This window comes from Aspergillus thermomutatus (assembly GCF_002237265.1).
Source record: "Aspergillus thermomutatus strain HMR AF 39 chromosome Unknown NODE_417, whole genome shotgun sequence".
Taxonomy (NCBI): domain Eukaryota; kingdom Fungi; phylum Ascomycota; class Eurotiomycetes; order Eurotiales; family Aspergillaceae; genus Aspergillus; species Aspergillus thermomutatus.
In genome coordinates this window covers 1-16595 of record NW_020798467.1, presented here as the reverse complement: position 1 = coordinate 16595, position 16595 = coordinate 1, and the positions used below count along the sequence as shown (strand labels likewise).

The 16595-nt window shown below is 50.4% G+C and overlaps 4 protein-coding genes across 4 annotated transcripts; 1 reads left to right on the top strand and 3 right to left on the bottom strand.

The window, feature by feature from the left end:
• Positions 1–1010: 1010 nt before the first annotated feature.
• CDV56_101690 (uncharacterized protein) lies at positions 1011–6714 on the top strand (the record flags this gene model as incomplete). The annotated part of the gene is made up of 9 exons (XM_026755309.1): positions 1011–1095; positions 1187–1256; positions 1326–1471; positions 1530–1614; positions 1684–1730; positions 1789–1900; positions 1978–2546; positions 3773–3930; positions 4051–6714. 9 exons carry the CDS (start codon positions 1011–1013, stop codon positions 6712–6714), a joined length of 3936 nt encoding a protein of 1311 aa, XP_026609782.1.
• A 161-nt stretch (positions 6715–6875) lies between these two features.
• On the bottom strand, positions 6876–7945 carry CDV56_101519 (ribosylnicotinamide kinase; the record flags this gene model as incomplete). The annotated part of the gene is made up of 2 exons (XM_026755138.1): positions 6876–7698; positions 7770–7945. The coding sequence occupies 2 exons, from the start codon at positions 7943–7945 to the stop codon at positions 6876–6878; spliced, it is 999 nt and encodes a 332-aa protein (XP_026609781.1).
• A 762-nt stretch (positions 7946–8707) lies between these two features.
• Positions 8708–12097, bottom strand: CDV56_100882 (uncharacterized protein; the record flags this gene model as incomplete). The annotated part of the gene is made up of 1 exon (XM_026754501.1): positions 8708–12097. The coding sequence occupies one exon, from the start codon at positions 12095–12097 to the stop codon at positions 8708–8710; it is 3390 nt and encodes a 1129-aa protein (XP_026609780.1).
• A 1055-nt stretch (positions 12098–13152) lies between these two features.
• CDV56_100379 (putative HMG box transcriptional regulator) lies at positions 13153–15340 on the bottom strand (the record flags this gene model as incomplete). The annotated part of the gene is made up of 3 exons (XM_026753998.1): positions 13153–14631; positions 14699–14844; positions 14899–15340. 3 exons carry the CDS (start codon positions 15338–15340, stop codon positions 13153–13155), a joined length of 2067 nt encoding a protein of 688 aa, XP_026609779.1.
• Between the last annotated feature and the right edge of the window lie 1255 nt (positions 15341–16595).

Genomic DNA, 16595 nt, shown 5'->3' with positions numbered 1-16595 from the left:
AAGACGATCGCCGACGTCAGATGTTTAAAAGTGACAGGAGGCTGTCCTCCAAGCCCAGGTTAAGGTTTGTCTGGAACCGTGCTCGGCTGGCTCTTGCCGCTTGCATTCTGACGACACCATCCATCCATCTCTCTCTCTACTCTCGACCTCTTCCTTGGGTCTCTGCGGCGCCGTTTTCGTAAACCGCTTCTTCCATCACACCCAATTCGAGGAGGGGAAAAAAAGACAAAAAATTTATTAAAAAAGAAAGAGAAAAAAAAAAGGCAAGCGACGGAATTGACCCATCACACTACCACTTGCCAGCTTACTCTTACGCACAACACCACCTACCTCACCCGGACTCCTACCTACCTTAAGGTAAGGTAGCTGCCCTGCTCAGCTTCTCAAGGCTCAAGGCTCAAGCGGTTCCGGAGTGGGAGCTGCTGGTATTGAATTTCTCACACCTCGTCTCCACCCATGGTACTTGGACCTTGGTCCAGCTCCAATTCTCCAACTAAGACTAAGAATCATCAGTCAATCATACTCTGTCCTGTCCGTCTTTAACCAACGACAATTCCCCCCCTCCTCTCTGGACCTGTCCCTTCACCCCACTGGGTACTACTACTAGGTATCGTCCTTTTATTCTATCTGCCTTAGTGCTCCGTCGAACCACAAGTGTCCGCTGCAAGGTTCCAGAGAGCCGAATCTCCAGCCTATTATCTCATTTTTCCCTGTTGTTGTAAAACCACATATCCTTTCCGTTGTGCTTTTATCCAGCTCTGCTCGACTTTGGTGAACCCTGTACGATTCATACGTGGTTCGTTGCGCGCTCTTCTGACGGACAACCGCGACCTGGGTCCTCTGGCACTACTCTACCTGGTACTTCTGTGACAAGACCTTCGCCTTGATGAGTGCGTCGACGTTTTCAGACGCTTCTCTTTCCCGCGAATCCCAGAGGTTTGTCCGACCTTCCTTCGCATCGGAATGGTCTTCTCGACTCTTACTCAGCTGTCCAGGGTCTCCAACTGACAATGTTGTCCAACACCAGTTCTGACTTCGAATTGATCATTCGCCAGCAGCCCAATCGGGCGCGCGTGGCCGGTGGGAAGGAGAAAGGTACGTGAGAGACCGCGGGCTCGGCTTATAGCTCTCATCGAGCCTCCTTTGGGATCGAACAGACGTTGACATGGGCATTTTTGCTCTTCAGAACGCAAGCCAGTCGATCCACCGCCGATTGTGCAACTCCGGGTAAGAGAGGAAGGGAGCTATCTCGCGCAGTAAGTCACAATGAATGGGAGCTTGACTCGGCTTATTGGGAAAGCTCTCGGACTAATTTGCATGAGCAGACACTACTTGCAGAGCCCATATTATTTCATGTGCTGCAGTCTGTACGATGCCAATGAAGATCAGCCAGTCCCCGTACCGCCGGCCACAGCTTTGGCAGGCACTCTCGTTTCGTCACTTCACCGGTTGAAGGATGTGGATAATAATGGTAGGCCTGCTCTTGTGGAAAAGGCCGTACTGCTTCACTGCTGACTCGCGCGGCGCAGACGGCGGATTCTTCGTCTTTGGGGATTTGTCGGTCAAAATTGAAGGGGAGTTTCGACTGAAGTTCACTTTGTTCGAGATGCGAAAGTGAGCAATCCGTGCCTTTCTTTCTTGGTCGTTGATAAATATGACGGAACGCTGATCTCGTGCGTGTAGGGATGTGGTTACCTACCTGAAATCCATTATCTCTGATCGCTTCACTGGTATGACATTTTTGCGCCCATTGGATCTTTGCGAGTGATGCAGACTAACAGGATGTAGTTTCACCACCAAAGACTTTTCCCGGAATGCAAGAGTCCACGTTTCTGTCTCGGTCATTTGCCGACCAAGGTGTCAAACTACGGATTAGAAAAGAACCTCGTACACTGTCTCTGTAAGTACTCAGCGAGACAAGTGAATTACGAATCTCAGCTTGGCACCATAACGGATAAGGCTGACTTCTTTTGTCAGGAAACGGCCGCCTCGGCCGGAAGAGTATCCCCAGCAGCCACTACCTCGCTCCCCTGACCGGTCTTCGATGCAGATGTCGGGGAACGCTTTCAGTGGCTATCCGGCAGCGGGCAGGGATTATGCGTACTACGGAACACCGGTCAAACGTCAGCGGACATCTGTGGACTACGGGAACAGAGGCGTCTATGACGCCGAAGGTCGAATGCGCCAGGTGGATGCGTATCCACAAACCGCCGCCATGTATCCGAATCAGCCAGGAACCTATCAGACCCCGATGATGCAAGGATATCCTACTGGACATGCAGGAGTGCCAGATTATGCGGTTCGTCAGCCACAACCCGCACTGCTTGCCCCGTCATCTTACGGATCTCCGGTGGTGTCCATGGTTGCAGTGACATCCCCGGGACCCGGTAATATGGCGCAAGCTCGAAACCCCGCTTACACTGATGCACAGATTTCGTATGGGATCCCGTCATCCGCTCAAGTGCCCCAGATGCAGGATCCAGCGGCCCAAGCACGCTCCAGCCAGCAAGCAACGATGCAATCTCTAGGAATGATGAACCAGCCAGGTACTCCTGTACGGACCCTTCACAAGCCAATGACTCCTTAAGACGAGAGCTAAAGGATTTTCTCTTCTTCTGAAATAGACCGCAGATTCGACGGGCGCCATGATGCCACAAGGGTATCCCCAACCGCGATCGCAGCAGTACCAAACAAGTTCTACAATTTTACCACCTTTGCAACGGAATCGTAACTTTCCACAAGGGACCAACGGTGCATCCGCACGAGGTTACTTTGATCAGGCGTCACAGGGGGCAACTCCTATTCTCCCATCACAACCCATGGGTTCAAACGAAGGGGACCGATATGGTGCTGCGCCCGGTCAGACAACTTTTGATCATCCTGGCTCACATAATGGGACACCCCGATAATGGGATTACGCGATTACGGATTGCTCTTTTACACTTTCTTCAGCTGATGTCTTTTTACCACTCTTATACTCCTTCGCGGGAAAAAAAAAGTCTTTCGGGATGTCAAGGGGCTTGCTCGGAGGATTGTCTTTCTTTCTGTTTTCTGTTTGATTTTATCTTTATCATGTCTCTGTTTTGGATAGACCGATGGGCGGGTGTTTTACGGGAACCGAATCGGCGGCTGGCGGGGTTATACATGGCGCATGGGACAAAACAGGAGTAACCGTGCTAGCGGGCTTCTCTGATTCTTCTTGTTTTCACTTTGCCTTTTTCTCTGCCTTTTCTGCCATTGTTCGCGTCTGAATGACGGCGTTCAATATTCTTTGTACATATTGGCTGTGCCGAATCAGGACCTGCATGTCCAGGTGAGGAGGCTGGCATTTCAGTCTGCTCCCTGAGCTACTTAGGGCAACTGTTGAATTATTAATCCTTATGATAAGCGTTTTGAAGGATGTAAATAAAGACACCCTGTAAGTATGTGCTTAGCAAAGAGTGGCATAGCTTGAAGTCTGCCTAAGACAAGATATGGCAACATAAAGAGTTGTCGTTCTAAGCGATTGTCATGAGTGGGTGCCTCAGGTTAGTAGTATGAACACAGCGTTCCTTCCCTTCCTGGACCAAAGAGGGCTTGTGTGTCTTGTTGCTCCCCTGACCTTTCACCTCATTCACTCCGATCTTCCTTTTACGTCCACTACCTTACCTAGCTCAACCTTCTCCCAGCGCAGTGCATCGTCACCGTCTCTACTCCCTCATTCGCTCTGCCTCTTTTGACGATAGATACATCGAAACTGAATTTCATCTCTGTAATCGCTAACTAAAGGCAGATCGGTGCGTCAGAAAGCACATGGCTGCTCCAGCAAGAGGGGGCGAGGCCCATGTGAGCTCGCTGCCTCAGCGGTCGCCCGAGTTTAGCAGTTTGGAGATACGGGGTACCTGGAATGGCGATGAGCTTGAGCCAGTAGACCTTAGAATCTCACTTGAGGTAAGCCGGTACCTCTGGATGTCGATTCCCCTACCTTTCCAGGTTCATGGAGTTTCGTACTGATCGCTGTCATTCTTTCTGTCGACACAGGTTCGATGCGTTCCAAACACACAACTTCAGATTCTCAACACCAGATCTGCAAACATATCTCTCATCAAGACCTTCTCAGTCCGCCTCCAATCCAACGAATGGGGTCAAGGGAATCAGTCGAGTGACAGTTCGCCTCAAAGCCCATTGTTCGCTTTTTCCGCGCCAGAGTCTGATGACGGTACCTCTTCTCACAATTCAGGCACTCCAGAAAGGGATCTCTTTACCGCAGCGAAAGAATCACCCACCAGCTCTCAGAATGCAACTGTGTCTTCTTCCCTTGAAGGTGTTGCAGATTATCCCAACGACCAGGAAGTTGAGCCCTCGTCGCAGCTTTCATCCTCACCACTCAATCTCTCTTCTGAGTTGCGCTTGAACGTTGCAGCATGTGCCGATTGGATCAAGACGCAGAACCCAGGCCGGAAGAGGAGTGCCTCTGACGCATCCCTCACCGATTCTGGCTCTGGTTCAGAGCGAACCAAGGCTTCCGGCGTGAAACCATCCGCAAAATGCATCATCAGCGACGTTGGTGGTGTTAAATCAGCTCCCGAACCTGACAAGCTGACTCAAAATGCAACCGAGGGGAACGAAGACGCGGTCCAATTTTCAACTCAGTCTTCAGAGCGAAGCTCTCACGGGAGACATTCCAGAACGCTTAGCATGATCCCAAAGCCCGTCACTCGGCTGGACAAGGACGTGGTGAGACGAACAGTCTCTATTCCCGCGCCAGATGCGTTGCAGGATACATCAACCGCTGCGCATAGTAAACAGCCCATTGAAGAGGAAGATGCTCCCACTCCAACCCAGGCAACTGTGATTGAAACATTCCGCAGAAAGCGGGGAGACTCTGACTTCTTCGTCACGTCGACTACTGAGATGTTTCCAGGCTCTCTTGAAGCGAATGAACCGGTGGCCGCAGAAGTCACTAAGACCACAAGATCTGACTCTGACAAAGACTCCCCTAAGTCAACCCTTGGCATGCACAATGTCGTAGGTGGCCTTCGTATTCAAACAGAGCCCGAGGGTGTGACAAGGGCTATTGACCAACATGTCGAGCCGGAAACATCGAGCCCAAAATCCCATCAAGACATGACGGCACCTGAAACCCCAGGTTCAAGGGTAGACCGCACTCTGGCGCATAATGCTACAGATTACGCAGCCTTTGACCGCGAAGACTGCCAATCTTCCATGAGCGAGCCCAAGCTTGAGCTTAAGGATGGAATCCTCTTCATTCGAAACCGTGAAAATGTAAGATCAGCAACATACAAATTCGCTATTACTGTGTCTGTCCTTCTTGAGAAAGATAAGTCCAAAGGATGGAGTAATCTGGTCATTCCAGGTCTTCCTAGGATGAGGGCTGGCGAGAGTGGATTTTTCCTATTTCTGATCCCGGAGAACCATGGCTTAGAATTTCGCACTACCAACTTGCAGCGGTACAAGATTGTGGAGAACTGCTTCTTTGCTGAATTCGTCAACCGCGGAGACCTTGTCGTTCCTTTACGTGTCTGCGACCAGAAATTCTACGGCATCGTCAAGGACTTCACCGTAGACCAGGAGATTCGAGCCGAACATCAAGTCATTGCCAACTTGGATCATGAGGGAAAAGACATTCAAGCCGATGTGATGATCAATTACACTGCGATGTGCTCCTTGAGGCTGCATAATCGCTGTTTCTGGGCGGAAAAGTGTTGCTTCTTCCTTCGTTTGGATGGCGGCCCTGACACTCGTTTTCATTGCCGGCTTGAGCCTCAAGAGACGGGCCTGCAGATGATTAACTTGGAAAGCAAAGAAATTCCAGTCGGAGTTTCTTACCTCCAAATCATTTGCTCTCCAAAAGACCTGGAGATGTTTGGTGTGACTTGGAAGGTCAAGCTTCCTGGCCAACAAGCTATAAATTGGCTACCACGGATCTATCCAGTCTCATCAACCACTTGCGAGAGTAACAGGAACAATCTTCGCCAAATCTTTACTGAGCTGGAAGCGGAATATAGCAAGGAAACAGCGCACAAACTCGCGAGGGTAGTGGAGTTTGATCAGGAACACACTGTCCGGGTGCAGCACAACGCAGACATTCTAGACATATCTGACCCGGAAGATGGCGAAGAAGATCTTGTTCAGTCGGAAGAGGTTTTCTTTGAAGAGCCGTTTCCGCCTGAGGCAAAAACCCAGTCGTTGACGACGTCGATCGCGAACATAGTGGCTGACTCCATGGCATACTGCATGCAAAGCTTAATCATAAGCCTTTGTATCTCGATGATTTGGATGATCCTCACATCTTATGTTGAGATCCCTCCTTGTCCTGGCGTGTCGAACTGCACTTTGAGCGAAACAGACACGAACTTGACTGTCGTAAACAGCGAGCTAATGGGACTAGCAATTCCAAGCCATGAAGACCGGGAATCTCGACCTGAGCTATTGGATAATGAGCTTGCGCCAGAGCGAGCCATTGCGAGCGACAAGCCTGAAATCATTGAGCAGTCGTATATGGCAGACGTCGGTTTGAATGGTCAGGAACTTGGACATGCGGATCACAATGAGACAGAGGACATTCAAGAGAAGGTTGTGGAAGTCAACGACACGCCAACAGCGGGTGTCAAGTCTGGTAGCGACCGTTATGAGGATCAACCTCATTCCTCCTTCAGGGATAGGATTGATTACTGGCTTGGATGGAAGGGGCCCACTGGGGATGAGCTCTGAGCCCTCCCGCAGAAGGAAGGCGCTTTTCCCCTCAACAGAATTCAAACAACAAGCTGGCGGCAACATTGAAGACTGGGAAAACCATATTTGGTTGATGTTATTTAGGTAGTCACATGATTACAGGTCTGAAATGAAATATGTTGCTAAATAATTAATCGTTGTCATTGTTCGGCCATCCCCAGTGGCTTTATCACCTCCTCTATGGCCCATTTTAACACATCAACCATGGGCAATGTCCCCTTCCCAGGAGCGACAGAGACATCAACATCAGTTCTCAAGTTCGTCCCTTGCCCAACAATTCTGACCAACTCGTCAGTATCGGAATTCCTGACGTTCTGGTACCGATCGTTGTCAAGGCCGCTTTCGGGTAACAGCAGCCAAGCATGATCTCGTACGTATCGTGGCCAAACAATATCATCCACGTAGCCGGGCGGATCCGTCCAAAAGTTCTGCGGTGGAGCGTTATCCTCCGCTTCCAGCTCAACATGCTGCTTCGCATCCTCGCAACCCGACGACCACCTCTGCGGCAGCGTCGGTGGGACAGGAGCCGGCCCAATGGTCACATAGCCACTCCTCCTCTCGCGACGGCCCTTGACGGAATCATACGAAGCCGGCAGAAACAGATGCACATCGATCTGCTCATGTACGGGCCGCAGCACATGCTCCTTGACCTCCGCCGCTGGCGGACTGAACAACAAAAACCCCTCGAAGAAGACAACCGTCCGCTTTCCCCCGTCTTCCGCCAAGGCCGTCCCGAATCGCTGCAGCTTGTCTGAAACCTGGCACCGCAGCTGGGTAATCGTCTCCTGGCTGACGCCGGAATCGGACGCCTCGTTGAGGTCCTCCTTGCTCTTCAGGCGCGGCGGAAGCCGGCCGTGCTGCCGGACGTAGGACAGCGCTGCTGCCATGAAGGGCACGTCGATGGCCTCGATGGTGTCCCAGTCTTGCACTGTTGTGCCGGAGGGGGTGGTCGTGTATGGGATTCTGAATTTGGTTAGCTTGTTTACTTTTACGAGAAATTTTGAATGGTCTACTGTTGCGATGGGTGTACTTACCGATCGTCGGGGTGGTAAAAGTCATCCTCGTGCATGATAAAGGTCTGCAGGTTCTCGTTGGCATGCGAGAATATGCTTTGCAGGAGGCGGGCTAGGGTTGTTTTGCCGCTGGATGAGGGGCCGGAGATCCCGATTATGGTGACTGGGTTTTTCGGTCGGGCGGTGGCTTCGGCCATTTTGAGGATTTAAAGTCGCTTCTCTTCTCTCCCTTGTTTCAGTGGATGGTTTTGAGGCGAGCGTTGGGTTGTGCTTGGGGTCGATGATGATGGGTTGTGTGGGTTGGTGGTTTACTTTCTTTGGGTTATGAATTGGGAACCAGGTCCAGCAAGCGAGCTGGACGATAAAATATGAGATCTATTCAAGCATCTCGTATCTACTCAATGGTTCAGCAAGAGGTGAAGAGCATTGAGCGAAAGAGGATTGGCAGAAAGTTGATATCAGCACTTGCTGCTAGTCTATTGCTTAAATCGGCGATAGTGGGGTAGCGATTAGTGGGGTGGATTGAATATCGCTACCTGACAGGAGAGCGCTCTTGACTGCCTCAATGTTGATAACACATATCGTTGAGATCGCACGAATTCTTCGACCATTTTCAAGAGAACGATTGAAAATGCATTGGAGAAATTATCCTCCTTCCATCTTGGATCGTCGGCGGAAAGTCGACAACCACGTGATCTCCGCCCGCAGAGTGTATTCAATTACCCTTTCGGGTAACCGCTCGGGTACAGCCTTTGATATGACAAAGTCGAGGTAGAGAGGGAAAGCAACAGTAAATTGAGAATTTGTAACGCAGATGATGGTATCTATCCAGTAAATGAACACCCAGTAAAAAAAAAAAAAAGAAAAAATATGTACTTGAAGACGTCTGGACCTCTCTCTCATAACCAGTCTCGCTCACAAGTAATAACATTGTGGGAATCTAAATATTCTCTCAAATCTCAAGGCCCAAATATAGACCCAGGTCTCTGTTGGACACCGCATGGTGTCTCAAATACTGCACTGTCTCCGCCATTTTCCTGGTCAATACTGGTCACTGAAGGTGTTTTAGATCGAGAACATCTACTGGGCGTCATCAAAATACCCTCCGGAGAAAGAAACCCCAATCCGGTCGAATATTTTCGCTTCTTAGGTGTGATGATGTCTGGTTCGGCGTCCGAAAGGGTGTTGCTGTTAGATGACGGACGTTTGCGCTTCCGAGGAGTTTTTTCCACGTCGCCTTCGTCGTCAGGAATCGGCAGTTTATGGCGGTCAAAAAAGCCTACAGGCGCAGAGAGATATGCAACATGGGCCGACCCCTCGTCTTCGGGCATTGGAATGAACCGTTCGTTCTGGATTATAGAGCTCATCGTGCTGTCGTCAAGCAGATCCTTCTCGGCTTCTTGCATCTCCTTCTCTGACATTGCCTTTCTGCGCTTTAACATCTTATCCTCCAACGTGTCTTTGAGGACAAGAGTCTCGACATATACCGGCCGAGTCTGTCCGATTCGATGTGCTCGTTTGATGGCCTGGCTCTCAACATTCGGCTGCCAGATGGGGTTGACGAAGAAAACACGGGACGCATTGGCGATATGAAGACCGTGAGATGCTTGATACAGGTCCATCAAGAATACTCGGATCTCTTCGTTCTCTCGGAACAAGTTCAAGTAACTCGTCCGGAGCTCGGGCCTCAGTGTACTGGCATACATACGGTACTCAATGCCAAGCAGATCAAGCCCTTCGGCAATCCAAACGCCCGAATTCGTGCTGTCATAGAAGATGATGATCTTCTCCTCGGTGTGCAACTCCATAACCCGACTGAGTAGATACGACAGCTTAGCCGACGTTGTAGCAAGCAACTTGGTCTGTGCCAGGGGAGAGTCCGGTGGCAGTGACTTCATAAGTCCTCTGGAGAATGACTTTTTCGGTGGCTTCTTCGAAGTCTTTTTGAAAGTTGCAAAGTCTAATTCAGGGCCTTGCTTCTCCGCAGCCTCTGCTTGCTCACGACGGGCTTTGATGCCCGCTCCAGCCAGGCCTTCGGCTGGGTCAACCGATTTCAGGTGTTCTTTGACATATTGCTGAGCGCGACAAGCCTGATAAATGCCCATGTGGAGTGGCTCAATGTCTGGCTTCGAGGGGTCAAGTGCCCACAAGCCTCGAGCATGAGAAGGGAAATCCCGAATGTAGACACCTAGTTCATTCAGCTGCCTAAAAGCATTCCAAGGTTCGCTGGAGAGTGCCTTTTGAGCTATCCCTATTCCCTCGGTCAAGGTTGCGTTATCATCGTGTCTCATGTGAGGCCTATTCTTCTCGAGGTATTCCAGAGCAGTCTTAACGGTCGCCGAAAGATCCAGATCAGACGCTGCCCACCAAAAACCAGCCTGTCGGAGATTGTTGATCAGAGTCCTCAAGTGCTTCTTGTTTCTCGTATGAAACATGTAGTGATCGCCTTCCCGTTCGGAGGTTATTGCGTTGACTGCCAAAATGAAGATAAACAAGTTCAGGTTTAACTTGTCATAAAAAGTTGGCTCCAAATAGACGACCTTGTTGTAAAGCTTTGGCAGAGTGATCTCACTATGAATCACTTCCATGCGATGTCGCACGACAAGGCTCTGAAGGGTGGCGCGAAGAGACTGCACTTTTCGACGTTTCCCATCCTTCCCTACAAGTCTCATGTACTTGGCCCAGTCGGCATGGTCATTGGCCTGAGGATTCGACCATGGCTTCAAATCAAAAAAGTTGACCACAATCGGTTTCAACTTCCTGAGATCTTGATCGTCCTTCGCCTCTGTCTTCCTTTTCCCCTGAAGAACAGCTTCGGTCGCCTCTGATAGATCGGTGTCGCTGCTAGTATTCGTTTCGTGTGAAGCCAAGCTTACCTCCACTCCATAAAGTCCGCTGGACGGTGTTCCAGACACAATCCAACGGCGCTCAATATGCAATTTGTCCAGGAGATATCTCGTTCTTGAAGTTTGGCTAGATCCAGCTACGTTGTGGCCTTCATCAATGATGATACGAAGCCAATGAAGGCTTAACAATGGGGATTCAACTGTGTTGAGGAAGTCGCGTCTGTTGTTGACTGCCTCGCCGGCCTCCTGGTCGAAACGCCATCTTGAAAACAAAAGGATATCATACTGTAAGAGGTCATCCGAATTGGGAGTAGCATTCGACATGTTTCGTAGGACGAGAACTCTAAGCCCTTGGGTGTGCCGAGCAATTTGTTCTTCCCAGTGGTCAACCAAATTGGGAGGTACAACAATCAAAGTCCCCGACGTAAGCCGCACAAGTTGAGGAGACGGCCTGGGATATGCGACGCCAGTACGACCACTGTGCCTTGTAGGTGGTGAAGGTATCGTATACGCGCCTCGATTATCCTCGCAAGCTTTGACGCACCTCGTAAAAGTCATTCCAGAACGGCCAAGGCGATCAAAATAGCTCTTCCATGGCATCGAAGATTGGCCGGCGGCTGCCGCCGCCATCTCAACAAGGCTCGCACATTTTTCACGTTTGATTTCCCCTTCACGATACAGAGGCGGTATGGCAGGGACATGACTGCGTGTTGCCAGGATGACAGCCAGGCAGATCAATGTCTTACCACAGCCCATGGTCTCCGCCAGGATGCCCCCACAAGCTTCTGAATACAGCTTCTTTTCTTTGTAGATGGTGCCTTCTTCCTCGTCGTAGTAGTACTCGCGTCCATTGGGACCCTTGAATGCCTGCAGACGAGGGTCCAGCATCTGGGCTGGCTGCGCTTCACGTTGAACCATGAAAGCCGCGGAACGACGCTGGTATGGGTACAAAGGTGTTTTGAGCCCTACGACACCACCGTCCTCCGCAGTAAGTAATTGTCGCATGGCGAGCTTCGCGTAGGGGTCTTTCACGGCTTCAACTTGCGGCTCGGGGTTTCGCAGTGTGTTGAATATGTACCACAGTGACTCGTCCACGGTTCCGGTATCGCTGGAATCGTCATCGGTCACTTGCTCATCCGAAAAGAAGATCCCATCCCATGCATCGACGGATCGATTGACTTTCAACATGACAACTTTAAGTGCCTCCCTCAATGTCTTGCTTGAACGCGCAATGTACTTGTGCCCAGCATCGTCGGGCAGGACATAGACACGGACATAGCACCATCGCGGATGCTTGAAATATGTATACTCGCATGTTCGCACCCAATTTCTTTCCTTCAGCATTGCAATCTCCGCCCCTGGATAATTGTCGTCTTCCACCGAAGTCTCAGCATTGGCATTATCAGGTTCATTGCGCTTTCTCAGAACGCCGACGGGAACGTATGAGCTCAATTTCGATAGGAATGAGTCCTTTTCTTGGTTGAATTTCTGTGCAGGGCTCATAACACTATTCCCAGAGCCGAATAATAAAGATGAGGTTGTGGGTGTAGTCGGAGGTGTAATTTGCGAGGATGAGTCGCAAATTGCAGATCCGTAAGGACGCTCGCTAAATCTTATAGTATCTGTTTCCATCATCTGTGTCATAAAGATGTCTTGTCAGCGCATCGACTAACCAGACATCTCTGCAAACCCATGTGGGATATATCCAGCAGCAGGAAGAGTGAACCCATCAGATAGGAGAAACACACCTGTGACTGAAGTGATGCAACACCAGGTTGCGGTCCCAGACCAGCCAATGCCATGTTGTAAAAGCAGCAGATCTTGCCCAACACAATATTTGGCCGCTCCCCTTCCATTCAAGCCCTAGGCCGACTTTAAAGCCCTGTCGCGCGAAATCCGCTATCAGCAGGAGGCCATAGAGCGTCACAGATCTCAGGTCAAAGTGGAAGGAGTTGGAGATGATGGCTGCAAGGTGTCTCACTGACCTGCTGACTTGACTCAGGTCTCAAAGCAGCGCCATCCTACAAAATGAAATTATCCATCGGTAGATTGTGTTTGCCAGTCAGTGTTAGTGAACAATGCTTCTGGCAGTATTCATGAAGCTGCGCCAGAACCGCGACGAAGACTCCGCGAGTTGACCAACGTCATTGGTTCAGAGCTTTCACCGCCCTCGGCCTTCTCTTTTAAGTTATATTAGTTGTGTTGCGGGATCACGTGACTTATATTCAGACTCAACCTCCAACAGCGTCGGAGAGAATTGGCTTCAAGAACATTGTCATATTAAGCGCATTCAGATTCAGCGTACTTCGATAATTATTATTCTCTTCTGTTTGATGAAAACTTAGGTAATGAAGAAAGATAAGTGTTGAGTTCACCAAACGCCATAACTGTCAACCCAAAATGACAATATATATCAACAAGAACAACAGCCCAGATAGAACAAACGACAGCCTCCAAAGAATGAGATGATGCTTATGTTGAGCTAAAAGCAAAAAGCCGCCTCCACGCAATCTGATGATCCATGCTAAATAAAAACGAAAAATTTGAGCAAGAAAGTCTCACTGAGTGAGGAAATCCTCAATCTCAAAACCAACGCGCTTCAAAGCTTTTTCTTCCAGCTCCTTCTGGGAGCCGGCTACTCTGCGCACGATCACAGTCCGTGCATCTTGCAGACGGACCTCAACCGGGTGGCCTCCGTAGCGATCCAACTCATCTTTCTCGCAATCCCGGATGTAGACAGTGATGTCTGGCCCAACGCACGCTCGCCAGAGAGATGCCATCCACTGCCAGTGATCCAAGGGAGCGTATGAGTCGTTGATCGGCACAGAACACGCGAATGCATCTGCGTTAGTGAGTTGATAGCGAGGGACGAGTGCAATGGGGACAGGTGAGAGGCCAGAGCCGGAAACTGACGCGGCCGATTCTGATCCGTTCTCGCTGGATTGAGCAGGAGAGCTTATTTTCAGCTCAGCCGTCTTGGGGATGATGGTTTTGGGAGAAATCTCAGAGGCGGAGTCATCATCCTCCGGCTTTGATTCTGAGGGCTCCCGCGCAGGCTTCACGAAGCTCACAATGTCATCCGAAATGTGATGCCATACCGAGATGGTGTTGAGGTAATCAACGGTGGCATCGCCCATCTGTCCAGCTGCAGAGTAACTCTCCCGCGAGCGGACCTCGGGGCCTTCGAAAACGCGCGGTTTGTATTTTCCTTCTTTCTGGAGAACAGTGTTGAGATAATCGACCACTGCTTTCACTTGTGCAGGATCTTGCCCGTCAACGGCGATCACGGCTCCTCGCCGCTGGATAGAATTGTCACGGAAGGACGGAATGAGCGGAGGGGATATCTTGGCGAGAACTTTGATTTTGTTGAGGAAGGGGATCGTCATGACCGTGGCCTCAAGACTTGATCCATCGTGCGGGAACGGAGTGATAGGCGTCATGGAGCCGGGGAGAGGCGCTGTGGTCTGTAGTGGTGGAAGCTTCAGACTTGGATCATGGGGTGGATGATCCCTGCTATATCGAGCCGTCCTCGAAGGATGGACCATTTGATGCAAAGTCCGAGCGTTGGGTGCATCCGTGCGGGGGGTATAAGGAGACATTGGATATGCGGACTCGGGGCTTCTGTCCCGATGAACATTGGTTTTCAATGATACCTGAGAGTTGAACCGGCGACGCTTCGAGTCTGGGGACCCACCAGCCTCTTCCCATTGTACTTGACGAGGACAAGAATCGCCGTGATTTTCTACTCGGATGGGATTCGATTGTCTGTCAGAATCTCTAGCCCGGCGGTGATAACTTCGAGCCATGACCATATCGGGGTGTGGAGATGCTGCATTAGAAGATACATTGGGCGTGAAAGGGGCCTCTGGCGACACAGGTGGGGTCATCACTCGCCCACCACATCTGTTGCAGACTGCAGAGCCCGGAGGGTTGTGGCTAATGCCAGAGCTCGTCGCACGGGAATTGCCATCCCGGCCATAGCGACGGGGCTGGTACCGGTATTCTGGGTACTGCTGCTGATGACGAGCTTTTTCTTCCTGTTGATGAGGGTCAGCAAGAAGAAGAGTGAACAAACAAAAAGAAATGGAGGTATAGGCTGCATACCTCGGCAAGAGCCTTCCATTCATCCTTCGTTTCTTGAGGGAGCTTCCTCCATTGCTCCCCAATGATCTTGGAGATATCTGGATTTGCAAGCCCTGGATTCTGAGCCACTACGGCAGCTTGGTAATGTTGCCGATACAAAATAAAAGCTGCAGTATATTCCGTCAGCTCGTGGCTATACCTAACAACGGATAAGGCCTTACCGTTCCTTGGCCTGGGAATCTTGGGATCCGGTTGACAGAGACAGAACTGCATGACCGACTCCTTTGACGCAGTTGACTTCACAGGACTGGACGAAAAGGATCTCTCCGATTGAGAGGAGCGCTCTCGCACGGGCGTGTCCTTGGTGGGCACTGGTGCCACAAGCTTGGGAGACTGGATGGGAGAATTGGAAGCGATCTTGCCCAGGGCGAGCTTCGGTCGATTCAAAGATAGATGCACCTGAGGCAGCCCAGATGCGGGTACTTCAGCAGTGTACCTGCACGAACCACTGTCGACAGGATGGTCTACCAGTGATACTTTGGTAGTCGTCTCGTCGTTCATGATCTTGTGGTCGAGGAGGTTACTGGACCGTCTTGGAAGAGGGACTTGAGGAGCGTCATAGAGCAAAGCAGGAGGTTTGGGAAGGACTCGATCGTAAGACATTTAAGAGAGTGGTAGGGAGCGAAACCGCCTTGTGATGGGCAGGAATAGGTCGCGGTGCTCGGCTGAGAGAAAGGGACATTAGAGGGAGAGATGACAAGGCGCAGGAGGCGATGCTGGTAGAAAAGCCCAGGACAGGACAGGGAACAAGAAAGAAAGCCTGAGCGAGAGAAAGAAAGCAAGCAAGCAAGCAAGCAAGAAAGAAAGAATTAGAGATATAAGGTTAAAGAAAGACAAGTGAATCCTCGTAATTCGCTCTCCCTAATTTTATTTAGACTCTGATGCCTGTCAGACTGTCAGTTGTTATTTGCTTGACTCCCGATATGGTTTCTTTTCTTTTGAGGCCCTTTGTCCTTGTTCTGTCACTTTCTCTTGACTTTTTTTTACTTTTCCCCCCCCTTCTTTGACAATGAAATGGAGTTTTCTATTCAAACCAAGCCAGCCGAGGGAGAGAATACGATTTGATAAAGCCAGGATTGGCCCTTTTCCCAAATTGCTTTGTTTTAAATCTATCTTTGGACCTATTGAGCGCCCCCCCCCCTGTTGGTGTCGGATCTACCTTGACCCTAGGAACCACGTTCTTTGTCTTTGGATGAATGACACATATCCCCTCGGATTGCTCCCTCCCCCACTAGAGACACTGTCTCTAGGATCAAACGGATGGAACATGATGGTCTGGCACCATGATCGAACAGATAGGTGGACGATCAAGTAACAAAGGAACTGTGGTTCTGGTTCAGCTTCTACGGTCAGGTAGCGATCAGGCTGGGGCGATTGTACAGTATGTATGGCCGGGATGCTCCCTACATCATCACAGAATAGAAGCAACCTCAGGCTGGTACCTCGAGAGCGACAGCCCAGTACTACTTGTACCTTTTGGAAATTTCAAGAAAGATAGGAGACGGAGCACCTAGTTAAGCGTGCTATCTATCGACCAGTTCAGAGCCGGCGGCCACTCTCCTCGTTCTCCTGTCGCCATGTCATTCATCGAATTTCAATAGTTACTTTGCTTCATTATTCTTTCAATCGGTCATCGCCATAATGTTGTTTCAATGTTCGGTCTGAGCCTTTTTTTTTTTTTTCTTTGTCTTTGTCGACGCCCGCATGCGGCGTGCCGTGGGAGTCCCCGAGCCAATCACCGAAGACGGCCACACAGCCAATGATTGGTTGAACTTGCGACCAGTGAGTGACATCTGCCCAAAGTCACGGGAAAGTCACCTGGTCTGGCCCCTGCCCCCCTTATCGCTTCCCCGTGCTC